The sequence below is a fragment of the Nesoenas mayeri genome (assembly GCF_963082525.1).
Source record: "Nesoenas mayeri genome assembly, chromosome: Z".
NCBI lineage: Eukaryota > Metazoa > Chordata > Aves > Columbiformes > Columbidae > Nesoenas > Nesoenas mayeri.
The window spans coordinates 408165-429781 of record NC_137542.1 but is presented as its reverse complement, the minus strand read 5'-3'; the positions used below and the strand labels follow the sequence as shown (position 1 = coordinate 429781).

At 58.1% G+C, this 21617-nt stretch overlaps 1 protein-coding gene across 1 annotated transcript in view; it reads right to left on the bottom strand.

Moving 5' to 3' along the window:
• Nucleotides 1–21617, bottom strand: part of ZCCHC7 (zinc finger CCHC-type containing 7) — a gene marked incomplete at both ends in the record, with an annotated part of 122090 nt that overhangs the window by 17865 nt on the left and 82608 nt on the right. Inside the window, one exon of the mRNA XM_080362173.1 lies at nucleotides 11182–11217. Coding sequence (XP_080218299.1) covers nucleotides 11182–11217 — 36 coding nt within the window. The remainder of the gene's footprint in view (nucleotides 1–11181; nucleotides 11218–21617) is intronic.

The window sequence follows — 21617 nt, the reverse complement described above, 5'->3', positions numbered from 1 at the left end:
GCACAGCATCACCAGGCAGCACCGCGGCTGTGCCATGGTGCACAGCATCGCCGGGCAGCACCACGGCTGTGCCATGGTGCACAGCATCACCAGGCAGCACCACGGCTGTGATACGGTGCACAGCATCGCCGGGCAGCACCACAGCTGTGCCATGGTGCACAGCATCACCAGACAGCACCACGGCTGTGCCATGGTGCACAGCATCAACAGACAGCCATGGTGCACAGCCATGGCGCACAGCATCGCCGGGCAGCACCACGACTGTGCCATGGTGCATAGCATCACCAGGCAGCACCGCGGCTGTGCCATGGTGCGCGGCATCACCAGACAGCATTGTGCCTGTGCCACTGTGCGCAGCATCACTGGGCAGCATTGCCGGGCAGCCTCGCGGGGCAGGTCTGCGGCTGTGCCATGCCGGCAGCATCACTGGGCAGTGTCACTGGGCAGCACTGGTGCTGTGCCATGCCGGCAGCATCACCAGCAGCATCACCAGCAGCATCGCTGCTGTGACACACTGGGCAGCATCACCGGCCAACAGCCCTGCACGGCGGTGCTGCCATGCCGTGCCAGCAGCATCCCCCAGCAGCGCCACTGCCAGGCCATGCTGGGCAGCGTCACCAGCGGCAGCACCGGGCAGCTCCGCCGGGCAGCACCACTGCCATGGCACACCGGCAGCACCGCCGCAGAGCTGCTGGCACTGCGGGCGCCGAGGTGGGACCGGAAGGAGGGGCTCGCCAGGCCGTGCACGGCGGTCCCGGGGCAGCCCAGCCGGGCACCGGTGCCGCGGCTGTTTTGGTGCGAGGTGCTGCCGGTGGGGGCAGCTGCCTCTGCCCTTTTCTCCCCTGCTCATGGCCGTCGAGTACATTTGTCAAATGTTAATTTAACCCAAATTTAACACTCAAAAATAAGGGAAAACTCAAGGCCTGACTTCACTCCCCTGAAGCCAAACACTGAGAGGGGCGACTTTGTCCTTTGCCACACGCGGTACCAGGTGTCATGTACATCACCCACTGCTCAGAGTCTTCTCCAGTATCGCGGCAAAACGGTACCGGCTGACGGCAAATGACTCCGTACTGCTCACCGCCCCGCACCGGTCTGAGCTTCTCTTTAATTCCCTTTGTGCCTGATTTTTCTAAATTTGAAATAAAAATCAGGGTGATTCTGTCACGGGCATAGTAACTTTTCTACTCACATGACAGGACTAACAGGATGTATTAATATTATTGACATGATGGACCCTCTCAGAATTAGATCAGTGAATACTTTTAGGGAATCCTAATGCAGAGATTACTGACCGGATCAAGCATGACTCGAGGAGGTCACCGCGGCACGTCTGACCTGCCGGCGCTCCCGGCGCCGGACGCGCCCACGGGCGGGAGCGGCGCCGAGCTCGGCGCGCAGTTCACCGGCGGCTGGCGCACGTCGGACCGGCAAAACGCCGCTCCCGCCAGGACACGCGTGCAAAGCGACATCTCACCCTCGTCACACGTCACAGACAGTAATGCACTAAAGGACATTTTATGTTACCTACATCTAAGTATAATTTTGTGTGTTTTAGCGTGTCTGATAGATCACAATTTTTGGTTTCCTATGGAATTTTTAAAAAGACTCTAAGTTCTAAAAAAACTGAGAAAAAACAGCTTATCAAGTCCAGAGGAATAACTTTTTAAGAATATTGGGACTCTAGTGTGAATATTCATACACGGAATTTACTGTAGAAAACCGGCATAGACTTTGTTTTGTCTCCCTCTCAAATAAAAGCCTGTTTATAAAACTCATTGGAAAACTCATTCTAGCTTGAAAACTCTATTTTCCTTATTTAGATGGTTAGAAATTGAAATAATAAAAATTATTTAAATGGTCATATAAATTCACCTTTTCAAACTGCAGGACAGAGAGGCGAAAATTTTTACAAAACCCGTAAGCATTAAAGATCACGTTAATCCTTCCCCTGGAACGACGCGCAGTCCTGCGTGCGGTGGGAGACGTGTCAGCAGCGAACCTCACCAGGGCAATTAACTGCTTACCCAGCGCTGTTTGTGCCTCACAGGACTCGCGGCGCGGTGCTGGTGCCCGTGGTCTGCGCTCTGCCCCGTGCAGCCCGTCCCGCCGGCACCGCACACACCGCGCGGCTGCCGCGGGGCCCGCTCACCACGCGCTCGAGCGTTCACAGTGTTAAACACATCCATTGCCACCCCATTCGGATTTCCACCCCTGCTCCTCTCCTTTTCCGCAGTGAAGGCAGCCCAAAAGGTGCTGAGTGTGCAGCAAGCAGAGCTCCTGCAGCACCAGCAGCGCCGCTGCAGTCGGGATCCCCCGAGGGACGCACCTCTCGGACCGGCACCCCCAGGATCTCTGGGAGCCCAGACCAGGGAAATGGAGACCACTTGGCTCAGCCAGGCAGCTCTCCGGGGATCCCTTGGCTCAGCTCTCCGGGGATCACTTGGCTCAGCTCTCCGGGGATCACTTGGCCCAGCCAGGCAGGGCTCAGCCATGTCCCCGTCTCAGCTCAACGGGCTCAGCCATGTCCCCGCTGACCGGCCTCGGGCTGCTCCAGAGCGGCCAACACGCAGTTTCTGCTCGAGACGCAGTCGGTCTCCAACCCTCCAGTCACGGGTGTGTTTCATTTTGGTTTCCGGGGGGCAGACGCCGCAGGAAGCAGACAGGCTGCCCCGCACCACAGGGCCCGAACAGCCACAGGCCCTGCGCCCCTGCGCGGGGTGACGGTCACAGCCCGCGGGGACACGGCGGCCCCGGGTGACACCACAGCCTGCAGGGACACAGCAGCCTGGGGTGACAGTCACAGCCTGTGGGGACACAGCAGCCCCGGGGTGACGGTCACAGCCTGCAGGGACACGGCAGCCCCGGGGTGACGGTCACAGCCTGTGGGGACACAGCGGCCCCAGGGTGACGGTCACAGCCTGCAGGGACACGGCAGCCCCGGGGTGACGGTCACAGCCTGTGGGGACACAGCGGCCCCAGGGTGACAGTCACAGCCCATGGGGCTCCGGTGGCCCCAGGGGCCCCGTCCCGCAGCTGCGGCCCCGGCACAGCCGGGACGGGACGCACGGACACGCAGACAAACCCGTCCAACCCACCGACGCACAGCTCCCCACCCGTCCCCACCGCTGGACGGGCGTTAAACGGAGCCCAGCGTTCCCCGCACAAGGCAAATTCTACACGGTACATGTTTATGTAAAGTCAGTGAAGCCACTCCTCTTTCCTGGAATATTTAAAATACAGTTTCAGTGAAAATCGGGGAAGAACTCTGTCTATCACACTCTTACTGAAAGCTACAGCGTGTGCTTTGCACTTACCAACTCACACTTCTTTCAGGGCCTCAGATTCTGTTTTCTGCTAAAACAACTACGCAGTCTTTTGTGAAATACGATTTATTTGCAATATAAACAAATTTGGGGGTTAGGTTTCTGATAGCCTCAAAATATCTGAAACTCGAAAGACAACGACAATGCGGGCGGGGCAGATCACAATTCACAGCGGAAATAAAGAGAACGGCAAATCAAAGCAGGAGGCGTCTGGGCAGACACGGAGCAGCTCGAACGCGCTGTCTGCAGAGCGCCCTGCGGGCAGGGACAGCGCCCGGGCGTCCGGCACCGACCCGCACGCGGCACGCGGCACGCGGCACAGGGCACGCGGCACAGGGCACGCGGCACAGGGCACAGGGCACGCGGCACGCGGCACGCGGCACAGGGCACAGGGCACGCAGCACACGGCACGCGGCACACGGCACGCGGCACACGGCACAGGGCACGCGGCACAGGGCACGTGGCACAGGGCACAGGGCACGCGGCACGCGGCACAGGGCACGCGGCACACGGCACATGGCACACGTCACGCAGCACAGGGCACGCGGCACATGGCACATGGCACACGGCACGCGGCACAGGGCACACGGCACGCGGCACAGGGCACACAGCACATGGCACATGTCACGCGGCACAGGGCACGTGGCACACGGCACATGGCACGCGACACACGGCATGCGGCCCATGGCACACGGCACACGGCACACAGCAGGCCTGGCCATGCACCACCCGTGATGGCTACACCAGAACACCTGCCGGCCGCTGCCCAGCCCAACGAGCCTGGTGCAGCCGCCAGAGCGTGGGACCCTCACAAACCCAGGCACCAAACCCGGGCACCAAACCCGGGCACCAACCCTGCTCCTTCCAGAGCGTGGGACCCTCACAAACTCGGGCACCAAACCCGGGCACCAAACCCGCTCCTGTCCTCGGGGCCAGCGTGGGGACACCGGCACACGTGGGCGCCCGTGTTCCCCACAGCCCGGGGGGCAGAGTCACTCTCACCCCAAATCCGCACCGGCACTTTTGTGCCACTTCCCTGCGAAAGTCGCTCCGAGCGGCCGCCAAGCGCCGCCGCGCCGGCCCCGCGCTGCGCTTCCAAACACGAAAACACCGCCCGTCGCTCACACAAAGCGGCGTTTTCACCAGAGTCAATAAAACCACCTTAAAACGCAGAGAGAGAAACTGTGCAAGGCTGGGGTACTGAACAGGAAGGCAGGTCCCGCGCCGGGTAGGCCGGGCGGGCAGGCCCGGCAGCCCTGGCCACGGCCACGGCCACGGCACCGCCACAACCACGGCACCGCCATGGCCACGGCACCGCCAGGGCACCGCCACAGCCACGGCCACGGCACCGCCACAACCATGGCACCGCCACGGCCACGGCACTGCCAGGGCACCGCCACAGCCACGGCCACGGCCATGGCACCGCCAGGGCACCGCCAGGGCACCGCCACGGCCACGGCCGCGGCGCCGGGTCAGCGCCAGAGCACGCGGCAGCACCGCGCTCACCCGCCGAGCTCCTCTGCGAAACAACCGCTCGCTCTCTCCAGCTTAAATATTTTTACAAGAGTCAGACGTTAAATTTCCTCCTTCTGAAAGCCGCGTTTCTTCTAAAGGCCACAAGCTGACTTTAAGCAGCGCTGCTCATGTTTTCATTCCAGGATGAAAGTGTCAGGCCAGGAGGAATTTTAATAATGCATACAAGGAAATCCGAGCGCAAAATTTAAACACAAAAGATGCATTGTCCTTCCATGTCTTTTACGCACAGAGGCCAAAACAGCCAGTTCCTGGTTCACCTTCTTTTATGTAAGTGGATTAAAAGTAAGATTAACAAACTGTCAAAAAGCATGTTAAATGATGGCTTCTCGTTACAGATTCTGCGGCTCTGAAGCTCTGTTGGTGGCCATCTTGGCCCGGCGGCGCGGCGCGGCGCGGGTGAGGGAGCCGTCCGGCCCAGCGCCACGGGAACGGGCTGCTCAGAATGAGCCATCGCCACCCAGACAAACTCCTCCTCCGAGCAGGATCTGTGCTTTAACACACACACCTGGACCTAAACTGAACAGAAAAACAAAACTGCGCTCTGCCCGTTTTAGAGGTGGAGTATCACTGCTCTGCAGGTATTTAATGAAGAAGATACTAACACTTGCAACGCTAATTCTTATTTGATTATTGCATCCACATCTTGCTGCTGCACTAGCCTGGCCACGCTCGTTCTGCACACCACGAGTCCCTCTGAACAACGAGCGCTGCACACACGTCTGTGAGCCAGCACGGACCCCTCTTGTGCCAAATACCGAGATGGCCGTGTGCGCATCCTCAGGGTGCCCGGGTGCACCTCACGGGATCTGCGTTACCCACCGGGTGCACCTCACGGGATCTGCGTTACCCACCGGGTGCACCACACGGGGTCTGTGTTACCCACCGGGTGCACCTCACGGGATCTGCGTTACCCACCGGGTGCACCTCACGGGGTCTGTGTTACCCACTGGGTGCACCTCACGGGATCTGCGTTACCCATCGGGTGCACCTCACGGGGTCTGTGTTACTCACCGGGTGCACCTCACACGTTCTGTGTTACCCACCGGGTGCACCTCACGGGATCTGCGTTACCCACCGGGTGCACCTCATGGGATCTGCGTTACCCACCAGGTGCACCTCACGGGGTCTGTGTTACCCACCGGGTGCACCTCACGGGGTCTGTGTTATCCACCAGGTGTACCGCGTGGGGTCTGTGTTACCCACCGGGTGCACCACAGAGAGTCTGTGTTACCCACCGGGTGCACCACGCGGGGTCTGCGTTACCCGCCGGGACGCACGGGGACCACGCGCAGCCTCACGCAAAACCCGGGTCACTACGCGCTGGAAATAAATTTCCTGTGTATCCTGCAGTGATGTCACCCGCCGGGTGGAAACGCGGCTGCTCACGGCAACACAGACCTGCACCGTGTCCCCGGGTCCCTCAGCAGGACCATGGGTGCAGCAGAACCGCACTGGCCCGGCGAGGGACACGGCACTGTCCGCAGGGACACGGGCCCGGTGCAGGGACACGGCGCTGTCCGCAGGGACACGGGCCCGGTGCAGGGACACGGACACGGCCCCCGTGTGGGGACACAGACACGGCCCCAGTGCGGGGACATGGACACAGTGCTGCCTGTGGGGACACAGACCTGGTGTGGGGGACATGGACACAGTCCCGGTGTGGGGACACGGACACAGTCTCGGTGTGGAGACACAGACACGGCGCTGCCCGCAGGGACACAGACATGGTAAGGGGGCACGGACATGGCGCTGCCTGTGGGGACACGGACACAGCACTGCCCGCAGGGACATGGACATTGCGCAGGGACACAGACACGGCCCTGGTTCAGGGACATGGACATGGCCCCGGTGCGGGGACACAGACATGGTGCTGCCCATGGGGACACGGCTCTGGTGCGGGGACATGGACACGGCCCCAGTGCAGGGACATGGACACGGCGCTGCCCGCAGGGACACGGACATGGTGTGGGGACACGGACACGGTGCTGCCCATGGGGACATAGCACTGCCCGTGGGGACATGCACACGGTGTGGGGACACGGACACGGCACTGCCCATGGGGACACGGATACAGTGTGGGGACACAGACACGGCACTGTCCATGGGGACATAGCGCTGCCCGCAGGGATACGGCCCCGGTGCAGGGACACAGACATGGATGGCGCTGCGCACGGGGACACGGCCCTGGTGCAGGGACACGCACACGGCGCTGCCCGTGGGGACACGCACACGGTGCGGGGACACGCACACGGTGCTGCCCGCGGGGACACGCACACGGTGCAGGGACACGCACACGGCGCTGCCCGCGGGGACACGCACACGGTGCGGGGACACGCACACGGCGCTGCCCGCGGGGACACGCACACGGTGCAGGGACACGCACACGGCGCTGCCCGCGGGGACACGCACACGGTGCGGGGACACGCACACGGCGCTGCCTGCGGGGACACGCACACGGTGCTGCCCGCGGGGACACGCACACGGTGCGGGGACACGCACACGGCGCTGCCCGCGGGGACACGGACACGGTGCAGGGACACGCACACGGCGCTGCCTGCGGGGACACGCACACGGTGCTGCCCGCGGGGACACGCACACGGTGCGGGGACACGCACACGGCGCTGCCCGCGGGGACACGCACACGGTGCGGGGACACGCACACGGTGTGGGGACACGCACACGGCGCTGCCCGCGGGGACACGCACACGGTGCGGGGACACGGACACGGTGCGGGGACACGCACACGGCGCTGCCCGTGGGGACACGGCTGCTCGCAGCCCGGCCTGCCCAGACCCCGCTCCAGCGGCTCGGCCGCCAGGGCCCGTCACCAACATTCTGGTTTGTTGGGAAACCGCAAACTGAACCGAACAAATGAGAACTGTAAAGTCCCTTCATCTCACAAGTTTTTCCAGTGACTTCTCTGTGTTTTTTGCAATTAGAGGGCTATAAACCGGGCTCTACCTGAGTACAAAATATTTAATAAATTCTCCACCTTTACAGCTGAAATCCGAAGCAGCAAGAGAGGGGACGGAAGGAGCCGAGCGCTCTGGGGACGGGAGCGCGGTGCCCAGAGCGCACGGGGCGGGCGCCGGCCCCTCGGAGCGCCCACCGCGCAGCTCGGGCCTGCGGAGCATCTGGCGCTCAGCAACACAAACTGTAAGCTCGGCTTCCCAATAATCCAGAACAAAGAGCTTCGCAAGACCCCAAATGCCCCGTCTGTGAGAAAACCACAAGTATTGTTATTTACACTGCAGTAAGCTACGATCAAAACTGTTTATCCGATCTGCCAACAGAGCCCTTGCGTCAGTGTCTGAATTGATATTAAACCCTTTGATAAACATAAGCAGGTATCAAAACCAACCTATTTATTGGAAATAGGTATCTATATGAAGAAAAACTTAAAATAGGTTTCAACAAATGTAATTTCCCTTTTCGGATACAGAGAGAGCAGGCACAGTGAAAGTGATTTGTAAAAGTTTTAAATCACCATCTTAAAGAGGTTATTAAATATTATTTTAAGCCACAGTGGGAATAGGATTGTTCTGCCGACTTTGATTGGTTTTCTTCAGAATAATTTTAGCTAACAGAGTTGAAAGACCAAGTTTAAAGAAACTAACTTCATCCAGTTATAAAGCTTTGATTATCACAGAGCCTTTAAATTTAAGCTTCATTGAATACAATATGATAATCTTTTTTCCTATCAAAAGGCAAATTAAAATATTCCGCTTATAATCCCTGTTGCTGTTCCGACTGCTCGCAAGATTTCCTGTGCTGGCAGCCTGTTTGGGTGGAAATAAGACATTTCTGCTCACACAACAAATTATTTGTAACGTGCCAAAATTTGTCACCACAGCCAATGTAAACAAAACCCACCGCCATCCATAACCGGTTTATTATTTAGTCATTGTTCCCGTCCGCCCGCTCCGTGCAGGGCGGCGAGGAGTCAATAGATGGCAGTCCACCTCCTAGGAAAGAGCCACATAACAGCAAAACCACCAGAAGCTCCACAAAGGGAAAGGTGGAAGGTTCCACGAGCATTCACAGTAATTAACTAAGAACACATAACGCAAAACATTTGGACAAACTTTGGAACGGCAAGAACCGGCGCACAGCCGGCTGTCCCTGCCTGCGCACTGCGCTGTGCTGGCGCCGCGGCGCCATGCGTGGCACCGGCACCGGCACCGGCACCGGCTCAGCGCTCGCCGCGGTGAGCGGGTGCGGGACCCGCGCGGCCCCGACCGTGCGGCGGCCCCCGCGCCCGCGGGACGCTGTCCTGAACCGGGACACGCACCGACACCGCTGCGCCCGCAGGGGAGCAGAGCGCCTCACCGCACTGGGTGCGTCATACACATACATACAGTACGCACCATTCTAACACTGAAGTTTGATTCTGGCCAGAACACTATTCTGTTCTGCTTCGGGTGCAAAAGAGAATATTTAATAGAACAATAACAGCTGGGCCTCACACATTTAAAGACCCAGAGAACGCAGCTTCCTGAGGTGTAACTTGTTGTAGATACCAAGCACGCCTTTCGCCTCACAAATTTTTAAATTCCAGGCTCAATCTGACAACTACCGTGAGCCTGAGCCACGGTGAGCTCACGGTGAGCCAGAAACGCGGGTCACGCGCAGGCAATCGCGGCTCGCTGCGGGCGCGGGGTGTCCGTCAGCGCCGACGCCTGACCCCGCGCGTCAGCTCCGACCACATTGCTAAACGTCCCTAAAACGCACGAGGAATTTCCAAATGGGTACTTTTACCAACACACTCGTGTTTGTCGCTACATTTCACAACGAGAGCTCGTTTTGACAAACGCGGTGAGATTTACACCAAGTAAAGCGTGAATTCAGAACAGTTCCTGCAAAATTCAGATGACGTGCAGCGCCGGGCGCCCCCGCGACAGCTCCCGGGCTCGCTCCCCCGCTTCACACAAAACAAACATTTTCTAAGTGCTGATTGCAACTCATTTTTTGAGGAATTTCCAGTGTCAAGTAAGACTAAAATAAAATTAAACCTTGCACCTCAGTAAAAACCACAACCCAGCAGATCATTGCATCTGACACAGCCACTGGATTGTCAGATCCCAGACATCATGAGCATTTCAGAAATCAGTTCTACACGTACCCTCGGGGGTTATAATGAAACCGTGTTCACCATTCTCTTTCATGCAATTAAAACAAACAAACAAAAATACACCTGAACGTGTGGATGCACCTTCTGCTCATAATGATTTTTAAAAGTCTGTACCAATTCTGTTTAAAATAAAAGTAAACGCTCAGAAATGAAGAAATTCCAAACCAGATCTTTGTTTTAAAATCATTATGCAGAAAACATAAGGAATAGGTTTTAAGCAAAGATTTCTCATAACAATTGAATTCAGAAGCAAACCCAGAAAACAGCGCTTCACCGCCACGGCGAGCGGGAGGCAGCGGATCGCAAACCCCGCTGCCCCTGTCGCCCGAGCAAAACCCCACAGCAAACACCCCGAGGAAGAACCTCCCTGCTCTGTGCGGGAGGACGGCGGTGACTAATTATCGATAACTGATAAACACGTACGAGGTTCATCTGGATGGCCATGGCAGCAAAGGCTCAGAGAAACAGCAAACGGGCTGATCCTTAAAGGTGTTTTTAGGTATAATAATTTTATAAATGCATATACCCAAGATTTGTGATACCAATCCGGTTAATATTGTCTTAACCAGTTAAATATTGGTCCAAGTTTCAGTATTATTCAAATTCATACACATCTTGTTTTATTTTTATCTCTATTTTACATACGAGCAAAAAGCTGAAGTAACACACTGGTGCTGTTCACAAAGTTCAGTTCTGTTGTTTCAGCGATTAAAGATCAATAACGCAGGCCAGAAAGTTACACCCGCGTCCGTACCAACTGGAATTGTCTGCGCAAGTCTGTAAACTACATTTCTCTAATTACCGTCTCTGCTCTAGCTGAGGTTTCTTTCACTATTTAAAGAGAAAGCCTTGCTGCACGGAGTGATTAATTACCAGCATGTGGGATATCTGATGGGATTATTGCTTCTGCAACGCAGCTCGACTTAAAACTTCTCCCTCTTTAAGTGTGTAAATGTGTGACTGAGGGCAGAGAGCTGCGCCCGTTTAATGATCACAGCATTAAAATGAAATCACGAGTTCTAAAGATGTTTAAAAACACCGACAGTGCTCGTTGCATTCCTCAGCTCAAACACTCCTCAGACGTTTATTATCTCCTCGCAGAGATGCTTGTCTATATTTTATGGTCAGCAGTTCACAGAAGAATAAATAGGCTGGGTGTAGAAGAAAATAAAAGGTGTTTCTACTTACAGTTAGGTGATACTGCCTCCATATTTCTGGGCAAGCCTGGAAAATAAAAATATTGATCAGCGAGGAGCATGAAACAAGGTGCTTTACAGCCTGTTGGTTTTGGCATAACACAGTATCCACCGGTGTCGGTCACAGGAAAATAAGAAGCTTAACTGAAAGGGTCTGCATTTCAGCTTCAAAAACCTGGCCAGACAGTTTAATTGAATTTTACACTGGTTTAACACACTCCCTGCCATTGTCAGGAAGCCAGTGACAGTCCTCCCGCTGCCCTGCTCGGGGCTGCAAGTTCGGGCGAGCAGCTCCCAACTGCAGCAACTGCTAATACTGCTAAACACACACAATTAACGTAAATGCTGCACTTTATGGCATTTTACGTTTACATAAAGTTTTTGAAATTAAATCACTACACACTTCCCTTCCACAGAGGAACAGAAATATTTTAGTATTTTTGTAGGTATCTCTGTACTAATCACAATATAATTGTTACATGTAATAATCCTTGGCAGCTAATGTCAGACGAGCTGTAACCGAGAGGCAGAACCGCGTGCGCCGGTGTTTCTGTCCCCACCGTGGCTGCGTGTTTCAACCGGGCAGACCCGCACACGCACCTGCGAGCGCACCCACTGTGGAGCCGCGCGCGGAGCCGGCTCCACCGCCGCGCCGGCACAATGGGAACACAACCGGCGGGAGCGGGAAACGCGGATCTCCTCCAGACACAATCGGAGCGCTAATGACGGGTCAGGCAGGGGTTACTTTCTCAAGGGTTCTCAGTGTTTCCACATTCACAGCCCCCCCGTGTTCTGCCGTGACCCCGAGGCACCGGCGCACACGGCACCGCGGCGCTCTGCCGCCAGCGAGCGCGGCGTCCGGAGAGCGCGGTGCCGGCAGCGCACGCAGGCCTCGCCTTCCTCGAGCAGCCACCCCGCCGCCGACACAGCTCCCCGGCCACCGCAACCATCAGCGACCGGTGTGCCAGGCTCTGTTTTCAGTATTTTAAGAAGTTTTAGTCATTCCATGGTTTCTACATAACATACTGCAGCTCTGATTTCAAACGCTGAAGCCTCATGACTACTTGCAAATGAGTACTATTAACATTTCTTTAGATTTCCAATGAATTTTTTGCTCATGCCTAAATTCTTGCCTTCTTTTATTCTGACAAAGCACATTAATTAAAAATACCCACCCAACAACCAATATTAGTGACTGAATCTCTCAAAAACTACCCAAGTTTTTGACAGTCACCCTATAGCACATACGGTATGTTTTTCACGGATGTGATGGAAATTATATTATTTATTATTCATTCCATCAGTAACACAATTTTCTGGAGAAAAATCTACAATCTGTTCTGTGTAATGGCTCGACATTTCTCCTCTTCCTCAAACACTACATGTAAATATTTGAGTTTTATATTAATATTTCTATAAAGAAGCGTGTGAGGTCCCTCACATCTCTAGCGGAGCAGGTACAGCGTCTGACAGTTCGAACACCCTCGAGCTGCACTCGGGTGCAAACAAAGGGATTTTCCTCACTAACTTACACGGGATCCGGAGGCGACACGAACGCCCCACACGCAGAACACACAGAGCGCCCCGCACACAGAGCGCCCCGCGTGCAGAATGAATGCCCCGTGCACAGAGCGCCCTGCACACAGAGCGCCCCGCGTGCAGAATGAATGCCCCGTGCACAGAGCGCCCCGCACACAGAGCGCCCCGCGTGCAGAATGAATGCCCCGTGCACAGAGCGCCCTGCACACAGAGCGCCCCGCGTGCAGAATGAATGCCCCGTGCACAGAGCGCCCCGCACACAGAGCGCCCCGCGTGCAGAATGAATGCCCCGTGCACAGAGCACCCCGCACACAGAGCGCCCCGCGTGCAGAATGAATGCCCCGTGCACAGAGCGCCCTGCACACAGAGCGCCCCGCGTGCAGAATGAATGCCCCGTGCACAGAGCGCCCTGCACACAGAGCGCCCCGCGTGCAGAATGAATGCCCCGTGCACAGAGCGCCCCGCACACAGAGCGCCCCGCGTGCAGAATGAATGCCCCGTGCACAGAGCACCCCGCACACAGAGCGCCCCGCGTGCAGAATGAATGCCCCGTGCACAGAGCGCCCTGCACACAGAGCGCCCCGCGTGCAGAATGAATGCCCCGTGCACAGAGCGCCCTGCACACAGAGCGCCTTGCACGCAGAATGAATGCCCCGTGCACAGAGCGCCCTGCACACAGAGCGCCTTGCACGCAGAATGAATGCCCCGTGCACAGAGCGCCCTGCACACAGAGCGCCTTGCACGCAGAATGAATGCCCCGTGCACAGAGTGCCCTGCACACAGAGCGCCTTGCACGCAGAATGAATGCCCCGTGCACAGAGCGCCCCGCGTGCAGAATGAATGCCCCGTGCACAGAGCGCCCCGCACACAGAGCGCCCTGTGTGCAGAACACCCTGCACACAGAACACCCTGCACACAGAACACCCCGGGCACAGAGCACCCCATGTGCAGAACACCCCACACACAGAGTGCCCCACGCACAGAACACCCGCAGGTAGAACGCCCCGTGTGCAGAATGTCCTGTGCACAGAGTGCCCCTCGGGCAGAACACCCCGCGCACAGAGCGCCCCACACACACAGCGCCCCACATACAGAACACCCCATGCACAGAACGCCCTACGTACAGAACGCCCCGTGTGCAGAGCGCCGTGCGTGCAGAATGCCCTGCACACACAGCGCCCTGTGCAGAATACCCTGCACACATAATGCCCCGTGCACAGAGCGCCCCACGTGCAGAACACCCTGTGTACAGAACACCCCGTGCACAGAACATCCCACACACAGAACACCCCGTGTACAGAACACCCCACGTACAGAACACCCTGCGCACGGAGCGCCCCGTGTTCAGAGCGCCCTGTGTTCAGAGCACCCCATGTTCACACAGAGCGCCCCATGTTCAGAGCGCCCCGTGTTCAGAGCGCCCCGTGTTCACACAGAGCACCCCGTGTTCAGAGCGCCCCGTGTCCACACAGAGCACCCCGTGCTCAGAGCACCCCGTGTTCACATAGAGCACCCCGTGTTCAGAGCACCCCGTGTTCACACAGAGCGCCTCTTGCTCAGAGCACCCCGTGTCCACACAGAGCGCCCCTTGCTCAGAGCGCCCCGTGTCCACACAGAGCACCCCGTGTTCAGAGCGCCCCGTGTTCACACAGAGCACCCCGTGTTCAGAGCACCCTGTGTTCACACAGAGCACCTCGTGCTCAGAGCACCCCGTGTTCACACAGAGCGCCCCGTGCTCAGAGCACCCCGTGTTCACACAGAGCGCCCTGCACACAGAGCGCCCGCACAGCCGTCCGTCCCTCGCCGCTGACCGGGTGCCCGGGCTCAGCACCGCGGTCGCAGGCAGTTATTTGTACATTAGTTCTGGGTAGTTTTCGATTACCACAGTGTCCCCAGACTAACATGGTTGAAAAATCGCAATCAATGAGTTGTCATATACTGGCAAAATGCCACTCTGTGATATGACCTTTACTCACCGAGCAGCTATTTAATGAAAATAATAAAAAAATTACTATATTTTAAAATAATAATTCGGGGTTCTTTTCCTTTTTTTCCCTTTTCTTTTACACTTCTTTTCCTCTGGACACAAAGGCCCTAAAGCGAACCCGGCACCCGCGAGCCGCGGGGCCCCGATCCGCGCCCCCGCCGCGCGGCACCGTCCGGCTGTGAGAAAACCCCGGGGAGGAAGGACGGAGGTGGCGAGGGGAACTGGCCAAGCATATTTGTTCATTCAGATGGTGATTCGGTGTAATACTTTTCATCATCACAATGATCACTTACGAACTTCAGAAGTTGAACACAATAGTCGAAAACGGATGCCTGGCTAAACAACAGCGTTTCAGAGGGATGCCATTAACCAGGCGTCCTGTCACCCTGCATCAGCCCACGGTTATTGTCTGTATCTTCTATCACAGAACGACAAAACATATAATTAACAATTACTTCTGAATACTGGCTTCCCAAATGAAGCAAAGAGGTTTACGATGGAAGAGGGCATAACCAAATACAACAACAGCCGCCAAACCTGTGTTTCTTATTTATGTAACAGCACCCAACCACGAACGGCCCTCGTCTGAAGGAAGCCCTTGCGGCACACGAGGATGGCAGTGGTGTGGTGCACCACATTAAATAAAACCGTGTTTATTTCCAGCGCAGCGCTCTGCCCTCCCCAGCGCCGGCACAGCGCCGGCACAGCCGCAGTGCCCACCGCCGGTATTCACCAAACCGCTCTGGCCACAGCCACGTCCAGTTAATTTGGGAGGGTGATTATTCATACCCGGGCCTGACCCGGCCAGGGTTGCCACACCAGACGAATCAAGGCCGGGTACTGCGCATTTTGACCCGTATTGAATTTTATCAGGTGCTAATTATTGTTTTACCAGAACAACGGCTTAATGCATCTGTTGTTTAATTCCCACTTCCCCCTTCTCCAACGTGAACATCAAAGGAAATAAAACACTCAATCTCCAGCAGCCCCTGACAGCAGACCAGGGCTGAGCGCTCAATAGACGAGGCCCTTGCCACCAGTTCTCATATTTCCACAACAGTGAGCAAACACAAAACCGGCGCCCAGCGGCCTTTCCCCGCGCGGGGCCGGGGCGGCGGGAGGGCCCCGCCGGGCGGCCGCGATCGGCCCGCGAGGGACGGGAAGCCCGGTACTGTATGTGGCGTATGAATAACCACGACGCACGCGCTGACAGAGAGCGGGACGGGCCCGCGGCTCCCCGGGAGAAAATGTAGCTGTGATGAGTGACAGGGCTTTCAGGAAATATGTTCACAATCACAGACAGTGAAGGCCATGACCTAGATCGTTTAAGAGCTTGTCTTGTCAAATTATCAAAAGCTTCTTCCTCTCTGAATAAAGAGTGACATAAGTGAGTGTCAGAAAGCTGCAGGCTGACAAGCCAAGCATACAATAACAGCATGCACGTCACATACTTGCCGAACACCGCCACGGCTAGCGGCAAATCTTAATGAGAGCGCGGCTGGCCCAGGAGACTTGGGTCCCTGCTGGCACAGCTACTCATCTCGCAAAAATCCTTCAGCTCCAAGTCAGTTATGGTCTGACACAACGACAACAATTACTAAACACAACTTTTTAACAGAATCCTCTGGTGTTTTGTCAAAGCGGCGGCTGCTCGAGCCACCCCGCCGCAGGCCACCACAATAAAACAAAAGATTTGCCAAAACACACATTTTTCATCACCTCCGCATGGGAACTGCCGCGGAAAACACACAATGCTTCCCTTCAAAGCCGCTCCTGCACGAGCAGATGTCGAGACCTCTCCCGCGCCGCCGCTAACACCGGCACCGACCGGCTCCTGTAACGCGGGCTCGCGGTCACCGGCGGACGGACGTGGACTCACCGCGGGCGTGAGACACGGGGGCGGCGCTGGGGGAGGAGGGAGCGGGGCAGACCCCGCGGGCAGCACGGCACGGCTGCGGCACGGGCACAGGCACCCTCGGCAGGACCGGCTGCGGGACACGGCCCAGAAGTGCCAGGACACAGGGAGGAGACCCGGCTAAGGTCCGGGCTGCCCCGGCCACAGGCAGGCTGTGCGGGGCATGGGGACGCGGCACCGCAGCTTTACCGGCATGGGGACACAGCACCGCGGCTGGACAGCCCTGCGGACACAGCACCGCGGCTTTACCGGCATGGGGACACGGCATCGCGGCTGGACAGCCCTGCGGACACGGCTCTGCCGCTGGGCTCGGGCAGCTCCTGGGGCGCCACACGCCGGGTTTGCCGCGCACCGCAGGAGACGCGGTCCTGACCGACGTGTCCCCGCACATCCCCGGTGTGAGCTCTGCCCCACCTGCAGCTGGCACGGGAGACCACGAGAGCCACGACATCCGCCTAACTGCCACCAAGCCTGCAAACACAGGGCGCTCATGGCAAGGGGTTTTCAGCTCATATATACACAAGTATATATATATGTACACACACATATATAATACACATCTATATATGCACACAATGTTGCTGCCGTGTCTTTCCCAGGTGGAGCAGCAGATGGTCAAACAGCCAAACTCAAACCTCCAGAACGGCTCTGCCGGCTGATCTGCGGGCACACGGGGCTCCTCCGCACCCGCGCCAGCCGAGACCACGCCGAACACCCGCCAGGCTGTGCCACGGAGCGCCACTGGCATAACCGACAATAGACACGTTTTCCTGGAACTGTTCTAAATAACTTCAAACCTTTTCAAACCAAACTACGCGAAGCACCTTGAGCTGCCTCATGTTCACTTCTGGACAAATGTGTGACCACAGGGAGTCTGACACAGCCCGCGCACAGGAGCTTGTCCTGCATCCTTTGTGAACCTTCCAGGAATGACAAATTACAACTTTTCTTGAGCTTTCAAACTATTTTGTAACAATGCAAAAATTTTAGGGAATATCTAGTATTTTCTCCAACACTGTACAGACTGCTCTATGGCGGCGGCATTTCCAGAGTCTTGTGGAGAACTCTGGAGAGCAATGGACTCCCGTAGCCCCAGGCTCAGGGGTGTTTGCGTCCAGCTCCTACAGACACCACAAACACCCCAACAGCACACACACAACAGCGCCTGTAACTCGGCCTGTGAAACACTCCCAGGTGTTCGACAAAACGCCCTGTGGAGGACTCGTATTTCCTTACAGAACGCAACTAGCAGAGGCACAGGCGTTTGGCTCCGTCACTGCGATCAGTTCACGCTGCCCGCACCGCGTGGGACTGCGTGCTCTGTAACCGTGGCCGCGAGCCACGCGCGCCCCGCACGCCCCCGCGCTCGGCTGCCGCGTCCAGGGACTCTGCCAGCCGCACGCGTTCTGTGTGTCCGCGGACATTCCACGGGTTTCCATCCCGTGAACGGCCCCACGTCCCCAAACACGAGCAGGCGCGGTGCTGCTGCCGCGGGGAAAGCCCCGCAGGCCTCCCGGCGCAGGGACGCGGCCCCTGGGCCCCCCCCGGTCCCCTCCCGCTGGTTCTCGTGCTGGGAGGAACAAGCACCGCTGGTCCCCAGACACCGTCACGGACCCAGTGGGATCCCTGGATCCCGTTTTGAGGCTCTTTGCAGCCTGTGGTCATGTCTTCCAGGCTGAAGAGTTTCCGCTGCGCTGAGGGACAGAGAGGGACCCAACCCGCACTCAGGTGCCCAGTGCTTTCCTGATTATTCCTCATGTTTCACCAGATTTTTCACAGCTTTTGAACTATGAACTGATTTTTTTTAAAGGGTTATGTCTCATAACTCTAAGATTTCAGTCCGGAATGGTACTGGTAAGCTCAGAGCCCATCAGCCCGTTTACAAAGACGGGATTATCTTGCCCCAGGCACTTTCGCACTCAGGGCCGCCGCGGCTCACCTGCCGCCCACCGCGCTGCCGCTGCCCAGCGGCCCCGGGCCGCTCCCCACGGCCGCCGCACAGCACCGACACTGAACAATTCAGTCTCCTCAGCAAATCCTGTCGCCCTATTGTTCACCCCTTTCCATGTCACACTAGCATATCCTACCTTTATCCTCTTATTCCATGCCTGTTTAGTTTCCTTAAAAGCTTTTGGTCAGGAACTCTGTCAAATGCCTTTTGGAAATTGTAGACTATGTCAACTGGATCATGTTTACACACATGCTTGTCGACCTTCTCCTTTGAAGAGCTCCAGAGGCTCCCGAGAACTGGGATTTCCGTTACAAAAGCAATTTCGAGTCCCCACGCACATCACGTTTCTACACCCACCCCGGCACGCCGCTGGGTCACTCAGGGACGCGCCGCTGGCTCGCTCGAGGACACCGCTGGCTGGCTCGGGGACACCGCTGGCTCGCTCGGGGACACACCGTTGGCTCGCTTGGGGACACCGCTGGCTCGCTCGGGGACACCGCTGGCTCGCTCAGGAACACACCGCTGGCTCACTCGGGGACACTGCTGGCTCGCTCGGGGACACACCGCTGGCTCGCTCGGGGACACCGCTGGCTCGCTCGGGGACACACCGCTGGCTCGCTCGGGGACACGCCGCTGGCTCGCTTGGGGACACACCGCTGGCTCGCTCGGGAACGCTCCGCTGGCTCGCTCGGGGACACGCCGCTGGCTCGCTCAGGGACACACCGCTGGCTCGCTCGGGGACACGCCGCTGGCTCGCTCAGGGACACCGCTGGCTCGCTCGGGGACACCTCTGGCTCACTCAGGGACACACCGCTGGCTCGCTCGGGGACACACCGCTGGCTCGCTCGGGGACACGCCGCTGGCTCGCTCAGGGACACCGCTGGCTCGCTCGGGGACACCTCTGGCTCACTCAGGGACACACCGCTGGCTCGCTCGGGGACGCGCCACTGGCTCGCTCGGGGACACACCGCTGGCTCGCTCGGGGACACGCCGCTGGCTCGCTCAGGGACACCGCTGGCTCGCTCGGGGACACCTCTGGCTCGCTCAGGGACACCGCTGGCTCGCTCGGGGACACACCGCTGGCTCGCTCAGGGACGCGCCGCTGGCTCGCTCGGGGACACTACTGGCTCGCTCAGGGACACCGCTGGCTCGCTCGGGGACGCCGCTGGCTCGCTCAGGGACGCGCCGCTGGCTCGCTCAGGGACACACCGCTGGCTCGCTCAGGGACACTCCTGGCTCGCTCAGGGACGTGCCACTGGCTCGCTCGGGGACACACCGCTGGCTCGCTCAGGGACACGCCGCTGGCTCGCTCGGGGCACGCCGCTGGCTCGCTCGGGGACACCGCTGGCTCGCTCGGGGACGCGCTGCTGGCTCGCTCGGGGACACCGCTGGCTCGCTCAGGGACACACCGCTGGCTCGCTCGGGGACACCGCTGGCTCGCTCAGGGACGTGCCACTGGCTCGCTCGGGGACACACCGCTGGCTCGCTCAGGGACACGTCGCTGGCTCGCTCGGGGACACCGCTGGCTCGCTCAGGGACACGTCGCTGGCTCGCTCGGGGACACCGCTGGCTCGCTCAGGGACACACCGCTGGCTCGCTCAGGGACACACCGCTGGCTCGCTCGAGGACACCGCTGGCTCGCTCAGGGACACACCGCTGGCTCGCTCGAGGACACCGCTGGCTCGCTCAGGGACGTGCCACTGGCTCGCTCAGGGACACGCCGCTGGCTCGCTCGGGGCACGCCGCTGGCTCGCTCAGGGACACCGCTGGCTCGCTCGGGGACGCGCCGCTGGCTTGCTCGGGACACGCCGCTGGCTCGCTCGGGGACGTGCCGCTGGCTCACTTGGGGACACCGCTGGCTCGCTCGGGGACGCGCTGCTGGCTCGCTCGGGGACACACCGCCGGCTCGCTCGGGGATGCGCTGGGCAGGTCTGGCTGCCCAGCCTTCCCGCCGCCCCTTTGAAAACTGTCCTTGCGTTCCCCCTCAGCTGCCAACCCAGCACGAAGCAGAAGGTCACACGCTGCCCTCGGTATCTGCCTGTTTTACCTTCCGGCTCCTCTCCAGCTGTTGGGTCGTTATCACCCGGTTCTGATAACGGGTTAGAACTCACGGGTTGCAGTAATCCTAACAGTCTCTTCAGTTTCCCACCACAAAGCAAGAGTTCGGTGCAGGAGCGTCCCTGTGAGTGCCACATGCGGAACAAGTATCTGCAGGTTGCCAGCAGTGCCTGGGTCTCGGCCAAGCGCTCCGTTCACGGCTCGATCACCCGCTGCCCTGACACCTTCTTGCTCCGACGTGAGGGAACACCTCTGCTGTGACCCTGAGTCCGTTCCGGCCGCCCCGCGCGCCCCTCGTGCCGCGGGACTGCACGGGAGCTCCGAACACAAACTCGGGGACCCACGGCGGCCCGCGACGAGCCGAACAAACACATGCTGTGACGTTCCCGGTCTCCTACACAACTTAGGCAGGGATTAAATTGGGGATGACAGAGGAGTCCTCATTCTTTACAGAGGAGAATATTACTTTAAGAGAACTGACTTAATAAAGTGTGTAAAACAGAAAAGGTGGCAAGAGATGCAAATAACAGTTATAGTTCTGTCTAACTGCTTACCAGAAAGGGGGTGCAGAAACGCGCCGTTCACGTTTCCAAAGTAATGGTATCGTGCACCTGTTTTTAACAGCTCTCAGCAAAAGTACAGCTAGACGAGGAACACCCATTTCACATTTCTGACATTCAAATACCACAGGAAACAGCAAACTCTCAGCTGTGCTGGACACCATCTGCTGGCTCCAAATACCGCTTCCTATGTAACGAGCTCCCACTTTCCGTCCCTCACGCTCGGGGTGGCACCAGGACACGTCCCGTGGACGGGATGGACACACGGACACACGGTCCCGCTCCGGCACCCGGAACCGCTCCGTCCTCCACCCGCACCCCGTGTCCCGGGATCCTGCAATGGGGTTGAGTTCTTGGAGCACGAGCGACACCGGGACAAGAGTAATTCTGATAAACAGCTGTGTGCAGCGAGAGGGAG